Source organism: Macrotis lagotis, chromosome 1 (assembly GCF_037893015.1).
Source record: "Macrotis lagotis isolate mMagLag1 chromosome 1, bilby.v1.9.chrom.fasta, whole genome shotgun sequence".
NCBI lineage: Eukaryota > Metazoa > Chordata > Mammalia > Peramelemorphia > Peramelidae > Macrotis > Macrotis lagotis.
In genome coordinates this window covers 265,497,699-265,519,813 of record NC_133658.1, presented here as the reverse complement: position 1 = coordinate 265,519,813, position 22,115 = coordinate 265,497,699, and the positions used below count along the sequence as shown (strand labels likewise).

General features: G+C 31.4%; 1 protein-coding gene across 5 annotated transcripts in view; it reads left to right on the top strand.

Moving 5' to 3' along the window:
- The window catches only part of SYCP2 (synaptonemal complex protein 2), a 129,869-nt gene that overhangs the window by 93,674 nt on the left and 14,080 nt on the right, over nucleotides 1-22,115 (top strand). For all 5 annotated transcript variants that reach the window (XR_012473513.1, XM_074210381.1, XM_074210378.1 and 2 more), the window contains 10 exons: nucleotides 2,729-2,765; nucleotides 6,200-6,276; nucleotides 6,375-6,432; nucleotides 7,980-8,035; nucleotides 8,366-8,423; nucleotides 10,018-10,192; nucleotides 12,706-12,743; nucleotides 13,348-13,527; nucleotides 16,919-17,117; nucleotides 20,578-20,825. Coding sequence is in view for 4 of the 5 variants with exons in the window: in XM_074210381.1 (XP_074066482.1) it covers nucleotides 2,729-2,765; nucleotides 6,200-6,276; nucleotides 6,375-6,432; nucleotides 7,980-8,035; nucleotides 8,366-8,423; nucleotides 10,018-10,192; nucleotides 12,706-12,743; nucleotides 13,348-13,527; nucleotides 16,919-17,117; nucleotides 20,578-20,825 (1,126 nt within the window). In the remaining variant the exon portion in view is untranslated. The remainder of the gene's footprint in view (nucleotides 1-2,728; nucleotides 2,766-6,199; nucleotides 6,277-6,374; nucleotides 6,433-7,979; nucleotides 8,036-8,365; nucleotides 8,424-10,017; nucleotides 10,193-12,705; nucleotides 12,744-13,347; nucleotides 13,528-16,918; nucleotides 17,118-20,577; nucleotides 20,826-22,115) is intronic.

Genomic DNA, 22,115 nt, shown 5'->3' with positions numbered 1-22,115 from the left:
CATCTTCCCCTCTATTGTAGTAGGTACTTTGCACCTCTTCACGCAATGTAATTCAACCCCCCCCTTCCTCCTGTCTCTTTACTACCCCCCCTTTTTAACTGGGATATTATTTTTAAATCATTCCATCAAAGTTATAGACATGTCATAGATATCTATTCCTTCTGCTAAGTATATTCCCTCTATTAGAGTTGCAATTCTCAAGAGTTATGATAATCCTCCTCCTAGGTGGGGATATAACTAGTTTCATTTTGTTGGATAACAGTTTTCCTTTTCCCCTTTTTCCCTTTACATGTATCTCTTGAGTGTACTGTTTGAAGACCAAATTTTCTATTTAATTCTGGTCTTTTCATCAGGAAAAGTTGAAAGTCTCATATTTTGTTAAAAGTTCATCTTTTCCCCCTGAAAGAAAAGGCTCAATTTTGCTGGGTAGTGAATTCTTTTTTGTTGTTGTTTTAATTTTTTTTTCAAGGTTATGGGGTTAAGTGGTTTGCCCAAGGCCACACAGCTGGATATTGAATTCTTGACTGTAATCCAGTCTGTCTTGCTCTCTGGAATATCATTTCAGGCCCTTTGATCTCTTAATGTTGATGCATCCAGGTCCTATGGCTCCTTTTATTTGAATTGTTTCTTTCTGGCCACTTGTACAATTTTCTCCTTGATCTGCTAGTTCTGGAGTTTGTCCACAATGTTTCTTGGTGTTTTCATTTTGGGATCCCTTTCAAGAGGGGAATAAGTGTATTCTTTCAATGGCTATTTTGCCCTCTGGTTCCAGGATATCAGGGCAGTTCTCCTTCACTATATCCTGAAGTATGGAATCCAGGCTTCCCCCCCTTCCAAAGTTTTCAGGAAGTCTTAAATTATCTCTCCTAGATCATTTTCCAGGTCAGTTGTATTGCTCATGAAGTATTTTACATTTTCTTCTTTTTTCATTTTTTAAAAAATTTTGTTTAACAGATTCTTAGTGTCCCATGAGGTCATTAGTTTTCACAGATTCCAATCTTTTTATTTTTTTTAGAGAAGAGTTTTCTTCCATTATCTTTTCTGTCTCCTTTCCTAACTGGTCAATTCTATGTTTGAAGGAGTATTTTTTTTTTATCATTTTCCATTTGCCCAATTGTATCTTCAAAGGATTTGTTTTCTTGTTGTAAGATATTAAATTTTCTCTTGTATTTCTTTTCCCAATTTTTCCATTTGTTGTTTAAACTCTTTTCTGATTTCTTCTAAGAAGTCTTTCTGGACTGGAGACCAATTCACATTCTCCTCTAAGGCTCCATCCCTAGCTGAACCAATATACTTGTCTTCAGTGCAATTCAGTGAACCCCACTTTGCACTGGTCTTTCTTCATTTTGGGCCCTTTGCCTAGGATGTTGTATTGCTGGATAGGCTGGTTCACATATCTTCTGTGTTGATATTCCTAGAGATGACCTTGCTCCCTGGGGTTAGAGGAGCTAAAGGGATTACTCAGTACAATAAGGGATACTGAATTGTCTGTGTTGTTGGTGTCTGTGGCCCATTCCCTAAACCTGTCCTCATACAATCTGGCCTCTGTCTTCAGGGTTATAAAGTTAATCAATTTAATCAGCAATCACTGGGGGGAGATCTGGAGCCCACATCCGGACCATGGGGCAACATGCAAGCACATGGGCATGTTTCTCCTTGTTGGAGAAATTCAAGCCCTCCCACAGGAACAGCATGTTTGGGGGGCTCAGCTAGAAACATGGGGATTCCTCCTCTGAAAATGGGAGCTCACTGCTCAGATGGAAGTCTGGGCACCATGCTGGAGCTCTCCTCCAGCAACTACTCACACAGCCACTGCTTCTGCTGCTGCCCCCACCCCACTGCTCCTGCACCAAGTCTCTGCTTTCTGCTCCCAGCACATCCACTCTCCCCTGTGATAGACCTTGTTGGTAGATGTTCTTCTTTGCTGGGTTCGGTGGATCCAAAAATCTGTTTAGAGGCTTAGCTCATATTAGTTTTGAGGGAAAGCCAGGAGAGCTTAAAATAGTGCCTAGCTTTTTTCAGCCATCTTCCAGAAAGTGCCAAGCAATTAACATTTGATTATATCTGTATACCGTAAAATTAAGGGTCCAGTAAAATGTAGTATGGTAATTCTTGGTACATGGAAGACACCTAACAGAGCTTCTAGGGCTTGGATAGAACCCTGGGCTAGAGTCCAGAAAACTCATCTCCTTGAGTTCAAATCTGGTCATTTAACACTAGTAAGGCCACTTAACCCTATTTGTCTTTGTTTCTTCATTTGTAAAATGAACTGAAGAAGGAAATGACAAACCACTTCAGGGTCCTTGCTAAAACAAAATACCAAAAGGCAGAAACAAAAAAATGACTGAAGAAACCTAATAAAATAATTTGTTAAATCAAGTTAAATAACATAACTTTTACTTTCAGGTTTTTAAATTATTTATCCAGAAAAGTTTTTTTTATATGGTTTTTAGAGACCCTCCTTCCCATGCAATCACTGAAATCTTAAGACTGGACTTAAAAGGAAATCTAGTTTGTCAGTAGATTATGATGATTGACTGGAAGCACCAATGGTCAACTTACCACACAAATCTAAAACTCAAAAAGTATACTTTAATATTGTTGTATTTCCATATAGACACAGACTTGGTTAGTTGTATTTCATCATCTTTAAGAAATTTTTAAAAAATTCTCATTTTACTGATTTTCAAGTGTTTTTTCAATATGACAAAAACTTTTTTTTTAATAGGAAGAATTCAAATAAACCTGGTCTACTTATTGGCAAGGTAGGTTTAATTTAATAACACTATTTTAATATAATTAATAATATTTTTATTAGAAAGGTAAACAAATATAAGGATAGATATTGGTCCATTATATTTTTAAAAGTTATAGGCAAATACATAAAAAATAGTGAGATTATGTTCTAGGATTAATTTGTTTGCTGTCCTAAAGTTTGTGAATTACACATTTAAGGAATTTTTTTTCTTTTTTTTAAATGTATAAATACAATGTATTCTACTTACAAATGTAAGGTATCAGTCTTTATGCCTTTGATAGAATTTTAATATTTAAAAAATGCATAATTTTTCCCTCTACTCTAAAAGAAGAGTAAAATCATATGGGAAAAAGAAATTCAATAGAATCAATCCTTTATTTTAAAAAGGAGTGTTTGTTGACCATAATGTTATATTCAATAAAGAATAACCAGTGTAAGTCAGTGTTCCAGATATACATACATGTGTATGTGTTTACACATGCTTGTATGTAACTTATATTCCTGTCACTGTAATTCTTTAAATCAAAGATTATTGATTGCTTAAAAACTATAATTATCTCATAAATTTAATTTTTACTAAATTTTCTATTTAACTGTGCTTTATTTTAGATTTAGTTGAATATATTTCTATTTGTGACTGAATAAATATTTCTACATATTTTTCTCCAGTAACATTAGTAACTGATATTTTTACAACTCACTTTTCAATAGAATTATAAAATATGTTAGTTTTACCCACTGTTTTCCTTCTCTTATATTTAAATTTTAATACACATGGGGTTACTGACAAAGTAACTTTTACTCATTTGGAATTATATAATAAACCAAAGTGCAATGGAAGGATATTTGAATTTATGCTGATTCTTTGGGCAAATCTCTTACTTTTTTCTGAGTCCATGTTCTTGATAATACTTGGCTTCAACCCTGCATGTTCCTTATGAAGATCTAGTGAAATAAATGTATTTCTTTCCTTTTCAATGGTTAAGGGAGGGAGAACTCAAAATAAAATAAAATTGGTCTGAAATTATTTTTAAAGAAAGTATATTGTTGATTATAAAAGACCATAGAATAAAAGTCAATTAAAGGCAAGTTTTCAGTACACAATCAAAAAGCATAGATTAAGTAAATTAAAATATAAGCTGTAATATTTTAATTAGCACAAAAGTATAATCAAATAACTCATTAGTAACTTAAAGCATATTTTATTGATCAATTTGATTCTACATATTTCTTTTTTCCATTTTATGTCATTTTATTTTTTGCAATTAAATGCAAAGATAGTTTTCAACATTCATCTTTCTTGTAAGCTTTTGAGTTTCACTTTTTTCTACTATCATTCCTTTTGCTCCGTCCTCCCCGTGACAGCAAGTAATCTGATATAGGTTGTATATGAACAATATATTTCCATATTTGTCATGTTGTGAAAGAAGAATTAGACCCAAAGAGAAAAATGATGAGAAACAAAGAGAAAACATAAAAGAAGTTTTACAAAGTGAATATAATATACTTTGCTCTGCATTCAGATTCCACTGTTTTTTCTCTTGCTGTGAATAGCACTTTCCATCACAAATCTGTTAGGATTGTTCTTCGGTAAACTGCAAAGAGGAGTTGAGTCCGTTATAGTTGATCATCTTACAATATTGTTTTTTATGTGTATAATATTCTCCTGGCTCTGCCCATTTCACTCAGCATCAATCCATGCAAGCCCTTCCAGGCTTTTCTGAAGTCAACCCATTCATGATTTCTTACACAATGGTCCAATCACATTCATATACCATAATTTGTTCAACCGTTTCCTCAATTGATGAACATTCCCTCAATTTCCAATTCTTTGCCACTACAAAGAGGTGCTATAAATATTTTTGTACATGTAGTTCTTTTTCCCTGTTTTATGTTCTCTTTGGGTTACAGTAGTATTTCTGGATCAAAGGGCAGATATAGTTTTATTTGCTCTTCAGAATGGTTGGATCAGTTCACAATTCCACCAACAGTATATTAATATCCCTGTTTTCTGCATCCTCTCCAGTATCAATCATTTTCCTTTTTGTCATATTGGCCAATCTTATAGATGAAGTGGTATCAGAATTGCTTTAATTTGCATTTCTCTAAACAGTAATGATTTAGAGCATTTTTGAATCATTTCTTATGAAATACGTGCTTCTTAGAAGCAAAAGAGTGAAAATATATGGTTAAGTTCATTTGAACAGACCATGTTTATAGTAGATTTACTAATATAGTTCTTTGATTAGGAGTTTACCAGTTCTAACCTCTCTTCTGACCTCCAGACATGTATCTTCATGTTTAGTGAGCTTTGAAATTAGATATCCTTTAGACACCTTAAACTCAATATGTTCAAAACTGAACTCATTCTATTTCTTCCCAAAGCCCGCCCTCTTCCAAACTTCCCTATTATTACCAAGGATACCACCATCCTACCAGTCATAAAGTTCACTATCTTGGTATCATCTTTAATTTACTCTCTCATCCCACATATCTAATCTATTGCTAGGTCATACTGTTTCTACCTTCACATCTTTCTCATGTACTCCTTTCTTTCCTCTGACACTTAGACACCCTTGACTAATGAAAAAGTCTTCAGATCTCTTCCCTACTACATTTTCATACTTTATTCAGCAAGCCAAGTGATCTTCAAGGAGTGCAAAATTGACCATAATACCCTCCTCAAACCCTCACTGTCCATTCAGTAAACTCCATAATAAACTTCATACTTTCTCCAGGATCAATTATGAAATGTTCTGAATTTTAAAACCCTTTAAAACCTGATACTTCCTACCTTTCTAGTTTTCTTATCTTTTGCTCATCTCCATGTACTTTCTGATCCTGGCTCCCTTACTGTTCCTCACAAAAGACATTCTCCACCTCCAAAGTTCATAAATTTTCACTGGTTATCTCCATGGTTTTCTTGGTTCCTTTAAAGAATCAGTTCAAAATCTGTTGTCTCTAAGAACCCTGTTTCAGTCTTTTAAGATTACCTTCACTTTGCCACTTTTCTGTTTTGTTAATTCATAGTTCTTTTCATGAATATGAGCTCCCCAAGAGGGAAGGGGTTCTTTTGCCTTACTTTATGTTTTCAGAACTTGGTTCAGTGTCTGGCATATAGAAGTTATAGTAAGTAGCAAAGAGGGAAGAATAGTCTAAGAAAATACAGAATTGTACCACTGACCAGTGTAATAAATTTGGAAAGCAGAGCCAAATTTAGGAGGAGAGTCAAAAAACTAAATTTTTCGATATATATATATCAAATTTGCTGCAATATCCAGTGGAGATTTTTTGTAGCTTATTTGAAATGTGAGTTTAGTTTTTAAAGAAGAGGTCCAAATTAGAGAAGGTGTGTAATCATGATGTAATCACTATTATTATTATTATTATTATTATTATTATTATCTAGTAATTTTTTAAATACTCTATTTTTGAATGTAGGAAAAAGTCTTGAATAAAAAAAACTCTAGACAACTAAAGAGGACTACTTCTGTTAATAGGACTTCTGAATGTGCTTTGTAAGTAATTTTTCCCCCAACATTTTGTATTTTCTGCTTAGAGTGATTATACTAATATAACAACTTCAGCATCAACTATTTTATTCTTGTTCCAACAGGAATGATGTTTATAATTTTAACTTGAATGGACATGATGACCCAACCATAAGACTTGGTGTAAGATTAATTCAGTTTGATTAACCTTTTTTCCCCCCTCAATTCAATCCATATTAATGAAAATCTCTTATGGACATTTAAAGTTTGGGTGAGAAGTATCCCTTTTATGCAGTTTACAATTCATTCATATGTAAAAGTAGGATATAAGTAAAGTATAAGACACAAAGATGCATGTTAAGTGCAATAACAAGATTTAAAACAAAATAATATGTGAGACCTGAGAGGGAAAAGTGCTTTATTAACTGGGGAGGATTATGGAAAACTCCCTACACAATGTTGTATTTATCTTGGTCTTTAAAAGATGGCTGAGGATGCAAAAGTTGAGGAATAGAATGAAGGATATTCTAACCTCAGGAAAAAAGCCTGACCACATATGGAGGGGTGGGGAAAATATAGATCAAATTCAAGGGATGGGTGATAGTTCAGTTTGTTTGGAATCTATTTGTGCATTTGTTGTTATTCAGTTGTGACTAACTCTTTGTGACCTCATAAACAGAGGTTAAGTGACTTGCCCAAAGGTTATATAGAATCTGAGACTGGATCTTAATTCAGGTTTTCTTGACTCAAGACCCAGCATTCTATCAATTGAGCTATTTAGCTATCCCTAGTGCACTGCATGGAGAGGAAAATGAGAGATATGGTTGGAAAAGTAGGGTAAAATCAGATTGTGGAAGATCTTGAATGGAGATATATTATAATTAATAAGGATCCACTAAATAGTAACCAGACATAATATGTATTAGAAGAAGGTTCATCTATCTGCATATAATATGAAAGTTGGATTGTGGGGAGGAAAGGGTGTTGGAAGTAGGAAATTTAAATCTATCCTGAGATTAGATTATGAAGAATAGAAAGAATAGGTGGATGTGAGAAATATTACAGACATAGAATCAACAGGACTAGGTAACTTATTGGATATGACATGGGAGAGAGAGACAGAGTAAAAGGGTCTTAAGATAATGCTAAAGTAGTGTTACTAGATTAGACTAGTCAGGAAACAGGGCAGGTTTTAGCAGAAAAATAATAATGTCAGTTTTTGATATGTTGAATTTGATATTTAGTTAGGGTATAGGGTGAAGGTTTCCTCTTGTTTATTTGAAGTATGGACCAGAATTTCATAATAGAGGCCCAGGCTTTAGATACAGCTATAAGGAAATAATGTAATCAATATAATTATCTCATTTGCATAATAAAACTAGCATATACAACATTTTTATACATTACTAAGATGTTTTTCTATATAATTTCATTTTTGTATAAGGGTTCATTAGAAGAGATAATTTATAATCCTAAATTCCTTATTTCATTCTTTAATTTTATTAGATTCATTTTAAAGTTGGAATAATTCTGTTCTTGAAAGTGAAATAACTTTATATTTGTTTGTGTATATAATATATAATATATATAATAGTAATTAAACTTTCATAAATGATTTTATCATGATCTTTTTAACTAAATGACTAATTGGTTGGTTCTGTATAGATTTAAATGTTTCTTATATTTAGTTTAAAATAAACTATTTAGTTTATTTCTTTTTCATACTACAGACTGAGGAATCTAATACTACTATCAAAGAAGCTTCCATAGCTAACTCAAAAAAGTTGTAAGTGTTTTGATTAAATGTAATCAATTACTATATTTCCCTAAATGTCTCATTCTGCATTATTATTCTTATAATTTATAATAAATGAAAACAGATATGCTGCTTTGAAAATGACTCATTTAATTGATTATTTTTTTATGACAGTCAAATGCAGAAACTGAATCATCAAATGGTCCAGTACTTTCATTTTACAGTTTGAGTTGAAGTTTTAAGTGATCTACTTGTGATCATATAACTAATTCAGAAGGGACATATTTTTGGATTCCTTTTATTCTTTATTTCTTCTGTATTATAAACATATATTTAAAAGTTAACATTCATTTGTTTAAGGTTAGGTTTAAGGAGTCATGATGGAAGTGAAGCTTCTCTGAAAGAGAAAGATAAAAAAGTAAGATTCTTAATCATAATTCTTATAATTCTTTTGAAAGTTATTTTTTTTACGTTCCAAATGAACAACTTTCTATTAATAAGGAGTGATAAACATCATGTTTTGCCCTGATCCTTTTGACTTTTCCTGTTTGTAAGCAATTCGATTTGTAGAGATAACTGGGAGAGATAACATGCAAGCAAATATGTGCAGAACAGATGTGTGTGTGTGTGTGTGTGTGTGTGTGTGTGTGTGTGTGTGTGTGTGTGTGGCATAAATTGGAAATAATTGACAAAGTGAAAGCACCAACATTAAGGTTTGTTACAGAAGGTGGAATTTCAGATGAATCATGAGGGAAGTTAGGTAAATGAGGAGGCAGAGGAGAGAGTGTTGTGGGTGAGGGAACAGGCAGTTTTCTAAGTGAAAATATTTAGAGATGCATTATCTTATGTATGGAGTATCGGAGACCAGTCTCACTGGACAGGCATTGGAGAGTAAATATATGAAGACTAGGTAGGAAAGGGCCAAGTATTAAAGGACTTAAAATCTAGTTGACTTTATATTTGATCCTGTAGGAAATATAAAATGATATGAGTTTTATAAAAGGAGGCAGAGTGATATGGTCATACATGTACTTTAAGGAAGATTAACTTGGGAACTGAATAGAGAAGGACTGGAATAGGAAAGAGACTTGAGATAAGGAGATCACCCAGAAAGCTGTTACCATATTCCAGGCCTGAAATCATGATGCCTACACCAGTGTCAAGAGGACAAAAAAGGAGAGATGAAAAGTTAAAAATAATAGACCTAGCAATAGATTGGATATGTGGCATGAGAGAGTGAATTAAAGATGCCACCAAGGTGGTGAGCTTTATGACTGGAAGAATGGTGTTATCCTTAGCAAAATTAGGAAAGTTTGGAAGAGGGATGGTTTAGGGAAGAAATGAATGAGTTCAGTTTTGAACATGTTAAGATTATCTAAAGGACATTTAATTTGAGAAGTCCAATAGGCATTTGGAGATGCATTTCTGGTGGTCAGGAAAGATGAGAACCAGATAAGTAGATTTTTAGAATCATGAAGATAATAATTAAATTCAACAGAATTGGTAAGATTCCCAAGTATAATAATAAAACAGGAGAAGGAAGAAGACTCAGGATGAGTATAGTCAGCATGGAACTCAGATGTAAAAATGAGTTCCATATTTATGGGCAAGTTCTACAGAAGTCCTTATTTATCTCTGACATTTTGCTATTGTATCAAATTTTGGACCCAGGACTTTTACAAAGTCCTCTAAGTGAAATTTGTTATGAATTAAAAGAATTTAACCTAATTATCAATATAGTTTTTCCATCATCATATGTAGTTAAATATCTTAGAGAGAGAAAAATAAATGGAATCTGGGTTTTAATAGAAATAAAAGATCAGGCAGAGATCAATTAGGTACACATTCAAACTTGGTAATAATAAAATTCTTCTGTGCTTTACTGAACTGTGAGAAAGATTTTGCCAGTGTACATTTCCAAATTTTGTTCTGCTCATTGATCTATACTATATTCAATTAATACTTCTTAATATTCATACAAAATAATTATTATAAACATTCCTTTTTTTTAGACTGGAGTAAATCACAAGAAGAAGCACCTCTTTAGTGACACAGACACAGATCATAGAGGTGATGACAGCAAGACTGATATTAGCTGGCTAAAAGAATCAAACAAAAAAACCAAACCTCAACTGGTAGATTATAGCAGAAATAAAAAAGCAAAGAAACCTAAAAATATGAAATCAAGTAAGAAATTATTTATTTGAGCAAATGTTATTTTTTCATTATCTATTATCATCCAAAACTTATTTTATTGAACATATTTGAGAAATGTATATTTTCCAGATTTTTGTTTTATTTTATTTTTATGCTATGGCTTATTATGAGAGACAATGTCCTATAGTATATAGAGTTAGGGTCTAGAGACAGAGTCTGAACTACCCAGGTCAAGTCCAGGCTTAGATACACACTTGTTTTTTGATTCTGGTAAGTCACTTAGCTTCTTAGTGCCTCTAAGCAACTTTTAAATATATGAGTTATAGAACAGTTGCTTATCTGTGTTACAGAAGTTTTCTCACCAGGAACTTTTGGTTGGGGTTTTTTTAATTGAATTTTTTTGTTTTGTTTTGTTTTGTAAGATAACAGGGTTAAGTGAGTTGCCCAAGATCACATAGCTGGATAATTAAGTGTCTGAGGCCAAATTTAAACTAAGATATACCTGACTTCAGGGCTGGTACTCTATCTACTGCACCATCTAGCTGCCTATTAAAACTTAAAACTACAATAAGACTTAAATGACTTAGTACAGGAGTTATCATATTTTCTTTCTTTTATATTTTTTTTCAGATTCTTTGCAATCTCACTCAGCTCAGGATTTAAATTCCCAATATCACTTACCTAATTCTATATTATAATTTGCCTCTGGGAAGTTATTTGAAGGATGATAGGTATTATATTGGAAGATTCATTCCCTTCTACCCCACCACTTACTTAAATGCTGTCATTTATAATTCTCTTTTCAAGTGTGTACTAGTGCAGAAATAGGCTATGAGAACATGTACAGAATTAGAGTTAAAACACAAGTCTTATACTTTTTAGAAAAGAGAAGAGATTTTGTTTCTGAATTGTTTTTATCAAGGGGCCTATGAACATGAATGGGGAAAAAATTTCATCTTTATTTTTTTCTAATCTCTAACTGAACCATTTCCTTTATTAATTTAAAAAACTTTCTGAAAAGCAAAAGGCGGGAGGGTCCATGACACAATAAAATGTAAGAACTCCTGCTTTAGGATAAAAGACTCCTTTGAGAACAAAGTATATGAAAAGACATTTTGATAGATATTTATGATCATTTAATTCCATGGTTAACATTAAAGTCTTTGGTGTAATTTGATTTTCCAAATGCATGTCCCTTGGTTGAGAGAGTGCTGTGGTATTCCCAGTTTCACTTTCTCCTATTCATTTGTATAACTGATGTCTATCATCTGTCATCAAAATGAGTGGTGGATTTCAGATTGATTTACTATGTAATATGTTTCTCCCTAGGAAGCATTCTGTTCCATTTACTTGCTTATATACAACTGATATTCTAATATTCAGAAAACATACTAACTTTTGACTTTGTAAATGAGTTCAGAGAGGTGCCACTATTTTCTGAATATCATTAATAATAGCTAATATTCATAGCACTATGTTTCAGATACTATGCTAAGAACTTTACAGTTATCTCATTTGAGATTTGCAACTTTGTAAAATAGATTCTATTATCATTCCTATTTGTTTGAAGAGGAAACTGAGGCAAATACAGAAGTGACTTGCCTAGAGGGGTGGCTAGATGGTGCAATGGATAGAACACTGACCCTGGATTCAAGAGGACCTGAGTTAAAATCCGGCTTCAGATACTTAATAATTACCTAGCTGTGTGACCTTGGGCAAGTCACTTAACCCCATTGCCTTGTAAATAAAAACAAAAAACCCAAACAAACAAAAAGGGACTTGCCTAGCTACTGTGTCTGATGCTGCATTTGAACTCAAGTCTTCCTGACTTAACCCTAAGGGCTCTATACCATGAAATTTCTTACTTTCAGGGATCTCTAATTTCAGATCTTTAGCACCTTGAATCAAATATTACATGCATAATATTAATTCAAATTCTTTAAAACATTTTAACAAGATTGTTTATTGTGGAAAATGCTTTTTAAACATTAAAGAACCAAATAGTTGTGAATCGTTAGTTTGGGGAATTCTTTCTTCATACCTTAGGATAAAGTATTTATGATGTGGTGTCATTGAAAAAAATTAATGTATTTATGATTATTTACTTTGATCTTAGTAGGGTGATGCTCCAATGGCAAATAGAAGGTACATATTTGGAATCCCCTCAGTGCTTATGTTTTGTTGGCGTAGTTTTCAAGAATCCAGTCACATCTATATTAAGATGAATACATCGTAGTAGAACTTTTAAGGATTCAGAGAGTAAACTTCAAATTCAAGGGTACTTATACTATGCCAATCCCCTAAGTATATATTATTAATATTTTAAAACTTTTTCAAAAACTTGCCTATAGCCATTTTTAACATTTTAATTTGAAAACTTGAAACAGAATTTCTAAATATCAAGATGTGTTCTTGTTATCTGAATTTATAGTTAATAAAATCTAGATGACTTTTGACTCATTAAAATATTAAGTGATTGGCACCTTTGATATTGATTTTTACCCACTTTTAAATTTTAGTTACAGAAAATTTTCCTCTTTCAGGTCCATCAGTAGAAGTGAAACTAGCAAAATCTAAGAAGGTAAAATTTTGTACTAATACATTATAAACTTTAGTGACCAAAAATATATATATGACTAATCTGTACTCTTCATCACATTATCCTTTCCAATTGCATAGCTCTAGTTATTCCTTCTCTTTTGTTTATTCTGATCACCTCTTTAGTTATCTGTTTTGCTATTTAGACACAATATGAACTTTAGTATTTAAGCTATTATTTGAGATTTAATATCAAGTATTTAATGCCTTTTATTTTCTCTACTTCTCTAATAAGCTATTGAATTTTGTTTATATAACCTTTAGTTATTATTTAAAACTTTTAAGAGTATTAAAAGATACAGTTACTTGAAATAGACTTATCATTGTTTATTGACTATAGTAAGAAAAGACTTGGAAATGGTTCAAGATCAGAAATTTTTAAAATTAGCATTTTAGCAAGACTTTATAGATGCACGTACAAGTATATATTTTGTTTACAGTTGTTAGCACAATTATATAGCTTTATAAATATACACTTGTTAAAGTGCTCATTTTTCTAACATGTAGAAAATTTAGAAACATAAAAAATGTAGAACTTAGGTTTAGCTCAAATTATAATATACTAATGTTGATTAATTTTATTCCAGAATCATAATACAGATTCCACCAAAAAGGTAGATGAAAGAATCACAGAAGAAATAAGACCCCAACGTCCTCGAAGAGCAGGATTAATTAAAAAAAATTATAAAGATTTCTCAAATTCAGAATCTGAAAGTGAACAAGAATCTTCACCAAGTGCTCTCAGTAAAGAGAAATTACTACTTCAGGTAAATAGTTTCAATTAAAATCATATATTTTTACAAATGTTTAAAAACAATTGAGTCTATTTTATTAAAACCATGCCCTTCAGAGAACACTTTAATAAAATAACTCTAACAATTTGTCAAAAGTAACCTTTATTACAATAATTTATAAATTATCTGTCATTCATTATATTTAAAAGTGGATGCTTTATGCACTAGATAAGTATAACTAATGATTTGTTTATTATAGAGTCTATATGGCTTTCAATTCTTTAATAATTCTTACCTTTAGAAACAATTAGATAGGGAGACTAATACAAATGAAACACCTAGGGCATATTGCTAGATAGTCTTATCTATTATCTATCTACCTACCTACCTGTCTATCTATTTAGTGTGTATATACAAATACAATATATATGCTATATCTATTCTAGAGATATATAGTCTATAATTAGTCCTTAAAGGGCCCATGATGATTAAATAGGTGTATGGATACTACTTCCCCCAGATTGCAACCCTTTACAATTTTAGGAGATAGTCTTTAAGAATTGCTGTGATCAAAAAAATTCTTAACTGTGTAACCAGCTTGGCTATGTGTGAAATAAATCATTAATACTATACAATTTTCAAAAGAAATTTAAACCAGAGATAATATGATCAAGAAAGTCTCTTGATAAGGGTTTGGGGTAGGATTTCACAGTGATCCTAGAAGGAAATATATAGAGAAAGAAAAGATAGACTATCTTTTTAGATTTTAACAAGTCATTGAGAATGAGCATCGTATGTAAAAATAGACTATTTTAGGAAGGGGCTTCTTTCTAAAATTACTTGAAATTCACATGGGTCTTTATTTCCTTCTCCAAGATACTTTTAATAAAAGAATTACATCTTAATTAAAATATGCAACCTCGTTAACCACATACAAGTTTTTGCAAGACATTCCCTTCCTTATGTGTTGTAGTGGTGGACTTGGGTTTTAAAGATTCTTCTAGTGGTGTGTAAGCTCAGGAAGTTCCCTCCTATGAGGCTGTAAAGGTTTGAAGATGGGTTTCATGCCTATTATCTAAGGACATATCAATCTCAATTCAGAGAAACACATCGCAAAATTGAACATAGGATAATAAATTTTTCAGCCCCAGCAATTGCCAAAGACTATCAAAACTATAGAGGGGATTTGTGGTCTGCCTTATAATCACACCTTTGAAATTACATAGTCTTCAAGTAAGTAGTAACTTTTATTTAGCCCACACTGAATGATTTTGGAAAATTGCTTTGTTTTAAATCTTTAAAATAAAACAGAGCCTTTGACCCTTTGCCAAGTAAACTATAAGTTTATGCTCTCTAGGACTTAATACTCTGAGGCTTTAGTTTATGTCTCTACCTTTTTTTCCTTTACATTCTCAATCCAAGTAGCATGAAAAGTTCTGGATCTCTTTATTCATTTTTGAAAAAAATCATTAAATTAATTTTCTGTTATTCAGTGGTTTCAACAGAATAATATTTGTTAAAAAAAAAATCAAAGCAAGGCCTTCACTCCTACATTCAGATCCATTGTTGTCTATTCCCAGCGTTCATTAGTAAGCTGTGGAAATTTGAATAAAACTCATTCCTACTTTTCCATTTAGAATTCTAATGTCATTATGTTTTTTATATTTTAATTTAATATGCTCCACCCTCTAATCTCTCAAACTTGAGCAAAGAAAATTAACAATTAGAAAAAATTAGACCCTCAATATATAGCTCTATACTTAAGCAAAACAAAAATTTCCTTCAGGTATTTATCATAAGGGGTTTTTTCTTTCTTTTTTAATATATGAAAGTGATAACTTGACCAACCATTATTTAATAAACACTTAAGATATATTTGAATGCGCATATATATATATATTAGAATATTAATAGCTAATATTGGCTTCCCTATTGCTGTTATTGTGGATACAGAAGGAGAATGCATAGGATTTAGGACCATGCTGAAGTTTTTTTCTTTCATTTAGTCACATGAATATAGAATTATTAAACCACCTGAAAAAACAGTAAAATATGTATATCATTTATTGATTAAATGTAATTTGGTATTCTATGTCCAAATTTTGACAACTTTGAAATAGGAGAGCTTGGGCTATTTTGTAAACAACATATAAAACCTATCAAGAAGAAAAGAATTTTATTTGAAAAAGGAATCACTTATGTGTATGGTCACTAATAATTCTGTATAGAATTGTTAGCAGGGATAATACTGAATAAGAGAGCTGACCTTAAAGATAAGACCTCAGTTCTAGTGCTGCCTCTGACAACCTATTAAAAGTGCAAATAATTTAATCTGTAGATTCTATAGACCATTCTCTAATAATAATAGTTTAAAAGAAAGTATTGGGATTTTTGAGTATAGGGAGTTTCTAGACCTGTTATCTTCACCATTGAAATCCTGGTTCAAGAACCTATTCCTTACTGCTAGAAAAAAAGGCATCTTTAAATTTCCTCAATTCATACTTCTTTCAGATTAACTCTGAAGTGATGATAGGTCAGTTTAAATTATTTTGAATAGAATGACTTTTTTATAGTCAGTGATTTTGAAAATATTCAAGTTTTTGAAAAGTTTTTCATTCTTTTGAATTGTTGAGAATTTTTTAATTGAAGAGAAGACAAACATCAATAAGATCAGAAATCTATTGAAAGATGAGTATATTTTATTCTTTATGTTTCATAGTTTACTTTTTAATTTTTTTTAGGATTTGGTTTTTTTTTTTTTTTTTGGCAAGGCAATGGGGTTAAGTGGCTTGCCCAAGGCCACCCAGCTAGAATTGTTAAGTGCCTAAGGCCAGATCTGCACTCAGGTATTCCTGACTCCAGGGCCGGTGCTCTATCCACTGCGCCACCCAGCTGCTCCCGTTTCATATTTTAAAATATAAACAAACAAATAATTTGATTCCTTAGTTGATTGGCAGATAAGATTTTCATATTAATATTTTTCAGAATCTATTACATACATGAGTAGGTTTACTGATCTTATTTATATGAGTAAAGAGTGTGAGACCTAGAAAAATAAAAATAGATCCAGAATTGCCTTTAGTGAAAAAAGTTTGGGACCACTATTTCAAAAGAAGAAATTTCTATCTTAACCTTTGTTTGAGGTTCCATATATTTAAATAGTATTGCTGTTTTGAAGGAAAATTGAAAAATTAGGGTGATACATTTGATCTGTTCTAATACAGAAAACCATTAAGGAATGGAAACCAAATCTAGAATATATTTCATTATGATGTCTTACAGTATGACATAGCTTATAATTTGATCATTAAAATAATTGATTTTTTAAAATAAGATTAAGCATATTCTGTTCATTTTAGCTTCAACTACATATTCATATCAGTATAGCATTTCAAAATTAAATTTACTGGTTTTGTTTTTTCAGGTTATGAATACACACAACAAAAGTAAAACCACAAAGCAATTGAAAAAAAATCAAAATGCTATTTCTACTGAAGATCAAGAGGAAATATTAAAAGATGGGAGAATATCATCTAATACAAAAGATGGTTTAAGAGGAAAAAGAGTGGACTCATCTCTAATTCCCTTATCTGGAAGCCCAGCATCTATAGAAATAATGAGATGTCAGTATCATTTTTATTTTCTTTTTTTGTAAAATTTTTGAATCACATTATCACTGATTTTCTTCTGTGACTATAGTTATGCTATTGAAAAAATGGCTTGAAAGGTTTATTTGTTATATGTGAGAAAATCATTTTTGTATTTTAGTGTCATATTAGGATTAATTTTTATTAAGTATAGTGTTTTACTTGGGTATTAGTAAAGAATTTTAATTAAGAAATTTAGAAGGACCTCATTAGAGTGAGTACTCTTATCACTGCTGAGTGTCCTAATTCCATACTTTGTCTAATTCTTATCCATGCCTTTCTATAAATCCTCCTTAGATGGGGCAGCTAGGTGGCGTAGTGGATAAAGCACCGGCCTTGGAGTCAGGATTACTTGGGTTCAGATCTGGTCTCAGACACTTAATAATTACCTAGCTGTGTGGCCTTGGGCAAGCCACTTAACCCCATTTGCCTTGCTAAAAAAAAAATCCTCCTTAGAGGATATACCCAAATTTGGAAGTCTTTCATTTAATTTTCTTAATATTACTTCTTGTATTTCTGACTTACCTCTTCTTGTATTTCTGACTTACCTCCTTTTCCTGTTGTATGATTTTGATAATATCTTTAAACTCTGCTTCTCAAATGCAAATTCTTATTGTTAGCATACAGTAATAGTCTACTCAAACCCACCTTGAGTCTTAAACTACAGAATTAAAATGACATAGTAATTATATATGATATGGCAATTATAATAGCTAACATTTATTTAGTGTTTTTAGATTAACAAAGTTCAGAGCAACACTTACACTGCAACCTCGATTAGATTCTGTCCCCCAGCTGTTACTACTGCTCTTCACAGCTGTTTCAGGGAAATCCCATGTGCATCAGGAAGGGATTCTTGGAACTGACAGGAGCTGTCAACTGTGCTACAAGCTGCTCAGCATTGGCTTATATGAGTTATAGCTGCTACTATGGCATTGAAGTAACTGATCCCAGAACCAAACTGACTGTTACCAAAAATATTACATCAAAGTTGAGGAGATGGATTGTGACCCCAAGATGGAATACTGTAATTGGGAAAGCATAGACCAGGTGGTGGAATGTGTTAATAACCAGAACAATTGCCAAAAAGTGATGTGCAAATGTAACAAGGATATTGCCTTCTGTTTGGCCACAGCAGAATATATAATGCAAAGTACATTTCTTCCTCCATCTCCTTTGTGGTGATACGAAACCAAAGTGTAACTGACATAATTTTGAAATTTTCTTCATGATTTGTGGGTATAGAAAAATAATTTTCCTTAAGCAAAAACCAGTATCGGTGCTCCATTAAGGGTAAGATAAAGCTTTCTTACTTCTCTATTATTGGCCTAAGGTATAGAACCCATCTATTGCCATCTTTCATCTTCACTGAAACTTAAACTAGAGGCCATTTCCTTGCTTTCAACCCAATGGACAAATCCAAGGAAAAAAAAAAGTTCTACCATGAAAAAGGAGGTTAAACTAAATTTCAGTTACATTTACACACACACACACACACACACACACACACACACACAACATATTCTAATTTTGTCCTTCTGTGGACAATGCCAAACTATCTACAACTCTAAGGGTGAGAATTTTAAATCAGAGGAAAATAATGATATATTGGTGCTATCTCCCAATATTTTTAATGGATTTGTCTTAATTTTAGAAATAAGGAATAAATATTCCTTAAGATTAAAACTACATTCTTTAAATGTTGTTGACTTTCATAATGGAAGATATTTTAACTGGGAAACATGGTTCCCTGTTTAATACTCTAAAGCTCCCAAGCAGCTAAGTGGCACGATGAATAGGTTCTGGTTCCAGAATGTGGAAGACCCAAGTTCAGATATGACCTCAAACCCTTACTACCTATGTGACTTGGCGCAAATCACTTAACTTCAGTCATCTTGTTTTCCTAACAATAACAGCACCTACTTCCTGGGTTGTTATGAGAATTAAATAAGATAATATTTATAAAGTGCCTAGCACAAAGTGAGTGCTATATAAATAAATACTATATAAATGCTAGCATTATTAATATTATTATTAGAATTGAAATGTCAAAGAAACAATTTAATTTTATAGGTATGATTTACTATTAGAACTAAAAGATCTCTGCACATAAGAAGTGGAGATAGGATTATAGGTCAAAGACTCCCTCTCCTGTTTATTTTTAAGTATTTTTTTAACTAGATTAAAACTTTTTACCTGTTTGCTGAATTGCTGTTATAACTTATAAATATATAAGTGCTAAACTGTAAAATCTATATTTTCTTTAAATCATTTGCTTTATCTGATGTCTAATGTTGAATCTCTGCATAGAAAAGGCATTCAATAATTGAATAGACTGTGAAAAAAGATTAGCAATAACTCCATGATAGATAGTATTTTACAGATGAGGATCTGAGAGAGATTGAGATTTTCCATGTCTCATGTCTACTAACTGAGGTGGGATTCAAACTCATATTTTAAGGTCAATGCTCAGTTCACTATAGCTGTCTTATTAACAGAGAAAATGTGAAAACATTTTGTAATAGGTGTAAGAAATTCTTATTTTTGCTTTGTCTTCAGTTAAGTCAGCACAGTGAAGTAGAATATATACAACACTTGAATGAATTTGATATCTTTGTGCAGAAAAACAAAGAGCCTTGCTTTTATGCAAAAATCATTTAATATAGATAAACCATGTTCTTTGGAGATTGAGAGCTCACATGTTTAATATCTAATGAGGAAACAATGTTTATGAGAGCAAAACCAACAAGAATAATATATCCAAGATTAATTCTACTTAGTTCTAAAGATTATTTTTAATTAATTAAAATTGATTAATTACACAGTAAGTATTAGAGATTTAAAGTTAATACCTTTAACTTATTCTGTTACTTGTATATCTAGACCTTTATCCTACATCTGCCTTATCATTATCAAACATACTTATAGACATAAAGCTTGTTGAAATTACATCACATACATAAATATTTATCTATTTTTGTATGCATGTATACTAATTGAAACTGAGAACTGAGTGGTAATTATTTTGCCAGTTTATCTTAGCTTATTTCTGGAATTTGACTATTTTCTTAACTTTTCTGATCCTTAGTTTTCTCCTTTTATTACCCAACTATTTTGATATAATGTCAGTAGATTGACCATAATGGCTTGACTGAATCTTATGATATAATTTATATGGAAAATCTTTTTAAAATTTTTTTGAAATTTCTTAATACATTTTAATTTTAAGAATTGTAGTCACTGATAGTTTTTCAAGAACTATAAAGCATTCTGACCTTAATTGAAATTAAATCTAATTATTTAAATTAAAGGATTCAATTTAACAATTCCATTTAAATGAAGTGTTGATTTTTTACATGTGTTTTAGCTATTTTTTAAATTTAAAAAGCAGTGATTTAATTTGATAATTCTAGTGTTTACTAAATCTATATTATAGGTTCAGAGAAAATAATTGAAAGTGAATTTCCTCAAGATGATATTCCTTCAATAAAGTCATCATCCCCCTTTTCACCAAATTCAACATCTGAAAGAAGAGAATATTTAAATTGTGTGCATGGCATCTCAGGCAAAAGTTTCTACTCTAAAAGTGTGAAAATTCAAAGAAAATGTTTGATAGAATCACCTGGGAATATTGATGAAAACTTGATGTGTACAAATAAACTTCTCTCAGGTCCTTCATTTTTGGTAAGAATATCTTAATTTTCTAAAAAAACTAAATATATTAATATTTTGGCTGCAATACTTTATTTCTGATTACTTTTTTAAATGACAAGAAAATTGAAATATGTAGAGATTAATGAAAATAAATGAACAAAGTAAAATAAATGAAAACCCTCAAGGTTTTTGTAATACTGAAAGGAGAAAGTTTGTATCATTTCTTTAGGAAGTTATCTTTAATTTCAAATTATATCCTCCCCTCCTGTCCTCTCCACTTCAGTTTATCTCCGCCCCCTTCACCAATTCCTTTCTCTCCTCTTTCTTTCCTCTTCTTTCCTTCTCTTTTCTGGAAAAAAGTGATACTGGTAGCAGAGAAATAAATATACTTAAGCAATCCATAGTCTCAGGAATGATAAATTTCCCAAAGTGAACTCAATAGCTGTAGGTAAGCAATTCAAGAATTTAAAACATAGCTTGAATGACAAGTCGGAAAAAAAGCAGCAAAGCCTTTAGATTATATTAGCAATTTCTTATGTCTGACCAAGACCTTAGTTTATTAAGTACTTCCCTAAATGTTGCCCTTTCTATTAAAAAAATGAAACTACTGACACCTAAGCATAGCTCGAGCAGAGTAAAATTTGTGCAGAATTGACATTTTGCTAATTCTACAATGTTTTGTACAGGCAAAAAGTACTCTTGGTGTTTCCTGTACTTTTAGATACTATATGAGAAATTAAAGTATATTAATAAAAACAACAAAGATGATTTAAGGGCTAAAAAATCTAGCTCTGGGAGAAAAAGTAAAAGATTTTGAAATAAAAATTACCCGATTAAGATAAAGAAATAACAGCTTTATTATATTCAATTAGATGAAGTCTTTCTACATGTATGCAATTCCCTGTTCTCAATGAACATGGGATTCCAAACAAGAATAAAATTAGTTCAGTTAAAAAAGGAGTTTGTTTAGATATAGATATTAACGGATATCTTTAAGAAAATAACCACCTTACACTTTATTGCCTGAAGGCATGGGGCTTGGCCAGATTCCCCACAGATCTCCTTTAGCTCTAATACTCTTTGATTTTAGTTATTTTGAAATAATATCAATTATTATAGAATCCTACTAATTTTTTAAAAAAAGTAAAATGAACACGAGAGCCTTATCATTGACATGATTAATCTCCAATAAAGCAGTTTAAGGATTAATTGATCTAACCAGCATTTTTCAGGTTTTTTGTTCTCAATACTCTTTATGCTAGAAATTATTGAGAATCCCAAAGAAATTTTGTTTATGTAGGTTATATGTAAATTAAAGTC